Source organism: Cannabis sativa, chromosome 5, assembly GCF_029168945.1.
Source record: "Cannabis sativa cultivar Pink pepper isolate KNU-18-1 chromosome 5, ASM2916894v1, whole genome shotgun sequence".
Classification (NCBI taxonomy): domain Eukaryota; kingdom Viridiplantae; phylum Streptophyta; class Magnoliopsida; order Rosales; family Cannabaceae; genus Cannabis; species Cannabis sativa.
Window position 1 is genome coordinate 18,850,489 of NC_083605.1, and position 9,089 is coordinate 18,859,577.

At 37.4% G+C, this 9,089-nt stretch overlaps 1 protein-coding gene across 1 annotated transcript; it reads left to right on the forward strand.

The window, feature by feature from the left end:
* Positions 1–406: 406 nt before the first annotated feature.
* Positions 407–8,608, forward strand: LOC115715761 (uncharacterized). Its single transcript, XM_030644432.2, has 5 exons — positions 407–941; positions 2,055–2,150; positions 2,245–2,293; positions 2,539–2,651; positions 8,297–8,608. The coding sequence occupies exons 1-4, from the start codon at positions 564–566 to the stop codon at positions 2,622–2,624; spliced, it is 609 nt and encodes a 202-aa protein (XP_030500292.2). The 5' UTR covers positions 407–563; the 3' UTR covers positions 2,625–2,651; positions 8,297–8,608.
* The last annotated feature ends 481 nt before the right edge of the window (positions 8,609–9,089 follow it).

Genomic DNA, 9,089 nt, shown 5'->3' on the forward strand with positions numbered 1-9,089 from the left:
TTTTTTCAAACTAAACAGCAAATGCAATTTTTGTAATTTCTCAAACTTCAATCGCACTGTGAGATTTTAAAACCGTAAAAACCACACCGCAAAAATAGTGTGATGTAGTGCGATTTGAACAATACACTATCACTATCATTGAACATTATAATAAAAATTTAAAAATAAATCTATAAATTTTTAACAATACAAAAAGAAAATCTCATTAAAGTTTCAACATCATAACATATATACTAATCATCAACTTATTATATTGAATTGTCTCTTAAAAAATAATATAATATATAAATTGATAACTTTATAATATATATAGTGCAGTGCAATTTGAATCATAATTATTAAATTTAAAACTGTAAATTATGGTACAATTAGTTTATTAAAGCAGTTTGATGAACACTCCTAATTCAAAATAGCCCCCACTATTGACGAAGAAGAAGCGCGAGTAAGTGTGAGAGGGAGAAACAAATTATTAAAAAATAAATAAAGAGGGAGAAGCAATTTATAGCCTTCAAATTCAAATTTGAATAGAACCTCAGAATCAGAGAAGTAAAGTAGGAAGGAAAATGAAGAAGAAAGGCCGTGGCCGTGGTCCTACTCCTACTCCTACTGCCACGCGACCCCGAACTCGCACTCGCAAACATTCCCCCATGGAGTTTCTCGAAACGCCATTGACGACGGCTTCCACTCCCAACCAATCTCCCCACTCACCCGTTTTCAGGACCACCACTAAGAAGCGCCAGAAATCCATGGCCGCTGCTTCTCCTATATCCCCTCCCTTTACTTCGCCCTTTCATCCTCCCAAGACCTTGTCCTCCATCTTCGATCTCAAGGATATGGTGGCCTCGCGCCTCGACGATTTCAAAAAATGCATCGAACGATCGCACTCTGATATCTTCAACGACCTTGATGCTTTCTATTATCGCCTACATAAGCGCTTCAAGGTCTCTCTCTCTCTGTCTCTCTATTATGCTGTTTGGTAGCCGCACCAATCGATTTAGGTGAAACATTCTTGCTCTAATTGATTGATGATTGTAACGTGTTTTGATCATTGAGAGTCATTGGATTATTTACTCAAATTTTATAATTGATCTGCAAACAAATACTGATCTGATTAAGCTACCTCAGTCAATTACTTGGATGTCCAGACTCAACATTAGATTTTGAATTGCTATAAAATTTTTCGATATATTTTCAGATTAATTATAACTTGATCTTTTGTATGAAAATACTACCAGTTCAATTGCTTACTTATAATCAAAATAAACAGTGGAGTTTCAAATGGACTCAATATTTATTTTGATATTTGTGCACAGTTTTCTGTACATAAAATCTGTCGTCATGCCAAATTAAAATCCTAATATGAAATTTCTTTGGACGTATTGAAGACTGCAATAGTAAAGTAATAAGGATTTATTACTATCCTTAAATCAGTCAGTAGGAATGAAGTTCTGACTAATCTACATAAACTTGCTCCAGTTGCTTTCGACGTCCATAAATAACTCGCAAGATTATGCTGATAAATTTGGCTTTCCTGTTAAAATTGGCTTTTTCAAATGTAGAGTACTTGACAGGAAACTTTCACAAGTTTAGGCAATTTTCTTCTAAGTTTCAGAATCTTGTTTCAATCACTATATGCTGTTAAGTACATGAAAGGCCTCATTCTATTATGATTATTATGATGGAAAACAAACAATATCTTCACATTTGGTAATCGTTTAAATTAACATGTAGGTTTGAAAGATTTGTATGTTTTGGGGGAGACTTTTCTGTTGTTTAGCCGTTTAAGCGTATGTAATATTATTCTCTAGCTCCGATTATTTGAAGGAAATAGTTTCACATGTTAATCAAACCTCTATTTAATGGTTATTGATAGTAGATCTAAGTAAGTAGCTCGGTTTATCGAGAGAAAAGTTTAGCTAGATAACACCATCGAATAGGGGAAATAGCTCAATGTTTGCAGAATGCTTGCTCAATCATTTCATTGGATGTTTCAATTTCTGTGGCAAAGAGATTTTGTCATCTAATTTCTTGGATTTAATTTTCTAATCCAATAGATTCAGAATCAAGAATGTCAGCAAGTCTCAGATGAAGCAGAGAAAGAATATAAGAAGATGTCTGAACGAATTGATGAAAGTCAGGAAGCAATGATGGTATATACTTTGTTACCAGTTACTTGTCAAATTTCACATTCTAAATACTACTTATGGTTTTTCCTGAAATGTAATCTGGATGTTATTTTTACAGACTTCATATTCTGAGTTCACGTCTGATGCACAGGCCAGCACATCTTACGGTATGTTCTATGGCTGTTTCTGTTTCTTAAGAAATTTAAGAACTTGCTAGTACTTCATCAGCATAATCGGATGTTTCACATATGAAGAACTAAATTTAATTGGCAAGCTAAGTCATACATTAGAAAACAAGTTTATCACCAGTCTATATAAATCAGAATGATCGTGTGTGTATACAAGGGGAACCAACAATATTTTTTGTATCAGCAATTTATTCAATATAATTTAATTCAGTTTCATTTTGCAGCATCCAAATCCATCACCAAGCTATCTCAATCTGTTGAGAAGGCCATTGATGCTCTCCGAAGCCGTTATGTGATCTCAGCAGCTTAGCCTTAACTGTTCATGCCATTTCTGTAGGTATGTTTTTTTTTTTATATAAAAAAATGTTTTAAGTGCACTGTCTTCTGTCTCTGCTAATTGCAACTAAAATTTTTAATTGGGATAGAATTTGTTGGTGCTTTGTTCTTTCTTTCTTTCTTCCCTCAAGTAATTGTTAGCACTTCTAAAAGCTGCATCTCTAAGTTTAATTACTATGTCAGATTATCTGTTAGAATTTGGTGAAAATAGTTCATATTGTCTATATCTGGAAACCAAAAGTGGAATTTACCTAAAAAATGTAGAAAACCTTCTAAGTGGGCATGCAATATATACACATAATATAAATATTTATTTAAATATCTATTCTCCTCATCGGTGTTTGTTAGTTAAATGTTAAAGAAATGTGAAGCACTAGAATCTCAAAATTGTTCGAATAATGAACATGGTTTCTCAAAACTATATTCAAAACACTAGAAAAGAAGACGGTTTTATCTGCTTGGGAGTTTGTCTTAAGTTGTTCATGTTTGTTTAGCTATTTAATGGTGCTAATGGTGATATCCTTGGTCACGTAAGTTCGAAAAACAGAGTAAACAGAGAGATGAAGAAACAAAGCAATAAAATGAAAAGCTCAGCTCAATGAATAAGAGTCTGGCCTATTGTATTTATATTTACTGGTAGGTACATACAGGAATCATCTAGAATAATTATTGTACACATTACACATGTTTTGAAATAATAAAAGGAATATTCTGACAAAGGGAATAAAGTTTGTTAGTCTAGGGAATGGTACAAAACGGTTATGACACCTCAGCAAGAATATACAGCAGATATACAGCAGTGGGAGAATTCATTTCTTAACACCCCATCTCAAGCTAGGTGGTGTCTCAACAACTCCTAGTTTGTCCACCAAGAAATGAAACCTGTGATTGGTGAGGCTTTTTGTCAAGCAATCGGCAATTTGATCACTGGATGGCACATATCGTATTTCAAGTGATTTGCTGAGGACTTTGTCTCGAACGAAATGAACATCCAACTCTATGTGTTTAGTGCGCGCGTGATACACTGGATTTGCAGCCAAAGCACTTGCTCCCATGTTGTCACACCATGTGATAGGTGTGTAGTGCAAAGGGAAGGCAAATTCTTGAAGTAAGGCTTGAATCCAAGCAATTTCAGCTGAGACTTGAGCGAGGGCACGATATTCGGACTCTGTACTAGATCTTGATACTACAGCCTGTTTCTTGGATGACCAGGATACAAGTGTGTCTCCAAGGTACACACAATAGCCAGCAACACTCCTTCGATCATCAGGACAACATGCCCAATCGGCATCCGAGTAACCTGTAATAGCAAGTCTGTCAGAGGTCTTGATGTGAATGCCATGATGTATCGTGCCCTTTAGGTATCTAAGAACTCTCTTTGCTGCTGACCAGTGTGCTGTGGTAGGAGCTTGTAGGAACTGACTTAACTTATTAACAGCAAAGGATAGGTCAGGTCTGGTGTGTGTGAGGTATTGAAGACCTCCAATAATGCTTCTGTATTCAGTCGGGTTGTGAAGCAGTTCCCCATCTGCTTTTGACAGTGGTTTGCCGACTGTCATAGGAGTTGAACACGGCTTCAGATGTATCATTCCAGTTCTAGTCAAGAGCTCTTTAACATACTTTCCTTGATTGAGATAGAGACCTGTCTCATCTCTATGAACCTCGATCCCAAGGAAATAGTGCAAGGGCCCGAGGTCTTTTAAAGCGAACTCAGCATGAAGTTTGTTAATGAACTGATTGAGTTTGATAGTGTTGTTCCCTGTCACAATAATATCATCCACATAGATTAGCACCATGATAATCAACCCTGGAATTTTGTAGAAGAACAAGGATGAATCGGCCTTGGAATTTTTAAAGTTCCAAGTGATGAGAGTTGCTTTCAATCTATCATACCAAGCCCTTGGTGCTTGTTTTAAACCGTAGAGAGACTTAACAAGCTTACACACATAATCTGGTTTTGAAGCATCTACAAACCCTTGAGGTTGCTCCATGTAGACATCTTCTTGCAACTCCCCATTTAGGAATGCATTGTTTATGTCAAGCTGTCTAATATCCCAAGATTTAGCAACAGCAATCGTTAGTATAATTCGAACAGTTGAGGCCTTCACCACAGGACTATAGGTCTCACCAAAATCAATTCCTGGTCTTTGATTAAACCCCTTGGCAACTAGTCTTGCCTTATATCTCTGAAAAGTACTATCAGCATTCAATTTGACCTTGTATACCCATTTGTTTCCAATAATGTTCATCCCTTCCGATCTTGGAACTAAGATCCATGTGCCATTTCTCTTGAGTGCTATCATCTCAGTCGACATGGCCCTATTCCAACCTTTGTGTCTGAGAGCTTCTTCAACATTAGTAGGCTCTTCATTGTCACAATTCCATTGGGACTGCCCCAAATAAACTTTAGGTTTGAAAATTCCCGCCTTGGATCTTGTGACCATAGGATGGAATGGAGCTATAGGTACTGTTTCTTGTGCGGGCTCATTAGAAACATCATTTAAATCAGTTGGTGAGTGTCTTGAGTTATTGCTGGAGCTGTTTGGACTGTGAGTAATACCAGTAGGTGAATTTTCGAGAAAACCAGAGGAAATAGCAGATGGATCAGTTTGCATTACCTGGTTTTGATCACTAGAATCTGATATGGTCAAGGTGTCTTCTCCAGGAACTTGAGATGCAGCTGCTTGTGTCCCAGATTGCTCAGAGTTTCGAACACCAGAAGAGTTATTTGACTGAAACAAAGCTGACCAAGATGGAACACTAACACAGATGGATTTTTCTGGCTGATAATTATTGAGAAAACCAGTCCTAAATGGAAAGTCATCTTCATTAAAGATGACATTTCTGGATATGTAGAGTCTTCCAGTGGAGCTAAGGCACTTGTAGCCTTTGTGAGCGTCACTGTACCCTAGATTAACACACTTCACAGAGTGAAATTGGAATTTGTGTGTTTGATATGGTCTAATACAGGGGTAACAAGCAACTCCAAAGACTTTAAGAAATTTATAATCGGGTTTCCTGCCATAAACTACTTCATAAGGAGACTGGTTTTTCAAAACTGTTGTAGGCAGTCTATTTATTAGGTACACAGCAGTTTGAAAAGAATCCCACCAAAATTTCAAAGGCATGTGAGCTTGAGCAAGAAGAGTCAAACCCATCTCGACAATATGCCTATGTTTTCTCTCAGCTCGACCATTTTGAGCTGAGGTATGGGGACATGAGTGTTGGAAATCTATTCCATTTTGCACAACACATTCAGCAAAGGATTGAAACTCACCTCCCCAATCAGTTTTGAGAGCTTTAACCTTTCTCTCAAACTGATTTTCAACAAGAGTTTTAAACTGAACAAAAGCTGAAAGAGCCTCATTCTTGGTTTTGAGAGGGTATATCCAGGTATACCGACTATAATCATCAACAAAGTGAATGTAAAACTTGTAATTTGTGTTTGATATAATCGGTGCTGGACCCCATAGGTCTGTGTGTATTAATTCTAAAGGATTCTTAGCACGATTTGGATTGATATTAAATGGAAGAGCATGGGATTTGCCGTATTGGCAAGCTTCACAGAACTTTTCTTTTTCATTGATAGCTGGTTTTACATTGAGTATACTCAATACTTGACTCATTACACGACTGGAAGGGTGACCCAATCTCTTGTGCCACTTATCCTTTAGGGAACTAGACTGAGATTCAGCAACTTGCTGATCTTTTGATTTAAAAACTACACCAGTAAAGGGTTTAACAGACAGGAAATTTAAAGACTCATGTGGGTTGATGATGGAGTTTCCTTGCTGGCCAACAATCTGGTACAAGCCATCTCTAAGTGTCCCTTGGAGAAGCACCTTCTTTGTGTCCAGATCCTTCACAAAACATTGTTTGGCAAAAAATTCAACAAACACATTATTTTCAGATGTCAACTGAGATATGCTCAACAAATTTTTAGTGATGTTAGGCACATGTAAGACATTTTTCAAAACCAGAGACTTATTATCAAGAGAGATTAGAGAGCTAGTACCAATGTGAGCAATTTTTAAATGGTTACCATTGCCAACTGTAAGAGTTTCCTCACCATTGTAATCAGTCCTTTGAGTCATGTTATTGGTGTCTGTGGTGATATGGCTGCTGGCTCCTGAGTCTACATACCAAGCTCCATCCTCCACCATTTCAGGTGTAGCGACAAAAGCAGAAGCACCATTATTGTTCCCACTTTGAGCCCCTTTTCCACCAGAACCAGTACCACCAGCAGATGGATCAGAACCCATGTAATTTTCATCATAACGGTTGTAGCAGTAGGCTGCCGAATGCCCATATCGACCACAGACCTGACAAGTTGGTTTGGAGTTGTTGCTCCTTCCACCTCCTCTACCTCTGAATCTGCCTGGACTCCTGCCTCCTCTTTGATGACTCGGATTGCCACGACTTCCTGTGGCAGCTTGACCATTGTGGCTGCCTCTATTTCCAGAAAAACTTGAAGACTTAGTTGCAGCAACATTAGCAGTTGGGGAAGACAGATTCAAGTTTTTGGTGGCTCCTGAAAGTGTTGTTAATCTGTCGAGTTTGCTGTCGAAACTTAGAAGGATGTCTTGCAACTCCTGCCAGGTAGTGGAAATTCTGGCTTCAACTTGAAGAACAATAGGGAGATACTCGATATCGAGACCCGAGAGAATATTCGACACCAGCTGCTTCTCTGGGTAGGGATCACCTGCTAACGCCAATACATCAGCCCATTGGCGTTTTTGTCGAAGGTATTCAGCCATGGACATTGCTCCTTTCCTGGCTGTTTGTATTTTGGTGCGATAGTCGTCCATCTTCACACGAGAATGAGCTCCAAATAGTGTCTCCAAGGCTTGCCACAGGCTTGAAGACGACTCACAACCCATCACTTCAGTAGCGATACTCTCCGTCATTGATCCATAAAGCCATCCAAGCAACAACTGATCATTTACAATCCAGATTTCAAATTCTGGGTTTACTGTGACACTTTCTTCTCCTGTTGACGAGTCTGTGGGAAGAAACTCGATTGGTTTCACTTTGGTACCTTTTAGATATCCATCCAATCGATGACCGCGAACAATGGCAGAAACCATTGTTTTCCACAACGTATAGTTGTTTCTGTCGAGTTTTAGGGCAAAGGGTTGGTTCAAGGTTGTGACAACTTGAGATCCTACAGCACCTGCTGAAGGGATAGACGACTGAGCCATGATGCTCGAGACACTGTGTTCACCTGAACGAGCTGGAGTATGTTCTGCCATGGAGCTGAGACAAGAAGGGCACCACCGGTGCAGAAGATGCTCTGATACCAGGTTCGAAAAACAGAGTAAACAGAGAGATGAAGAAACAAAGCAATAAAATGAAAAGCTCAGCTCAATGAATAAGAGTCTGGCCTATTGTATTTATATTTACTGGTAGGTACATACAGGAATCATCTAGAATAATTATTGTACACATTACACACGTTTTGAAATAATAAAAGGAATATTCTGACAAAGGGAATAAAGTTTGTTAGTCTAGGGAATGGTACAAAACGGTTATGACACCTCAGCAAGAATATACAGCAGATATACAGCAGTGGGAGAATTCATTTCTTAACAACGTATGTTTGTAATTTTAACTCCATGTTATTATTTGTTGGATTGTGCACGACAGGGACGTATTGTTGAAAGACAAAATAGTGGTCCGGATTCAGGCAGGTGTTTTACCATAGCTAATAAGGTGGTTAGAGTTAGGACTCTAAATCAGGGTGGAAGTTAGGCTACTTTTCGCCATAGCAAGATTCAAGGCGGATGGGGTACATCAACAAAAGTTGATTTAGATGATAAACGTTACCTCCAATCTTAGGATTAGATAACTTTACAAAATCTGTTCAACACTTTCCTCTTTTCAAATATATAGATATAAATATTTGGTTTTTTTTTTTTTAATATTGAAAAATATGAGCATGATGGAAATTTTAAACAATTATATATAGGTGCGTTTTCATATAGGTTTTTTTTTTTATTTTTTTTTTTTTAAAAAAAAAGATATATACAAAAAAGACAATTATATTACCAAAGTAGAGTGGGCCGATGTTTTAAACATATGTACAACCCATAAACTAAAAATCACAAAAATACTTCTTCTAAACCTTGAATCGCACGAAGCAAAAAACTTACTTAAGCAAGTTTCGATTGATTAATTTAGCAAGCCAATTAAAACGAAACCCAATCAGTCGAAGAACCACCATTAATTCTGGCGACTTCACCTGAAAAGAAGACTGGAATCAATTCAAACACATGCTGTTTTTTATTGATGAAAAAAAGTACAGAAAAATTGGTTCGAAACTAAAATTCAACCTTGAATTCCACTTTAATTTGCAGAAAACTTATCTTCCTAATATCATTTTTCCTATTCATAAAACGTAGATCTATAAATAGATTTGGAGTTCTTGATCAAATTAAAT

What these genes read in the sequence shown, in the direction of transcription:
- LOC115715761 (XM_030644432.2), top strand. Translation starts at nt 564, where the DNA reads ATGAAGAAGAAAGGCCGTGGCCGTGGTCCTACTCCTACTCCTACTGCC. An exon ending in GCCTACATAAGCGCTTCAAG is followed by an intron (nt 942 to 2,054) that starts GTCTCTCTCTCT and finishes CTAATCCAATAG; the next exon opens with ATTCAGAATCAAGAATGTCA. An exon ending in AAAGTCAGGAAGCAATGATG is followed by an intron (nt 2,151 to 2,244) that starts GTATATACTTTG and finishes TTATTTTTACAG; the next exon opens with ACTTCATATTCTGAGTTCAC.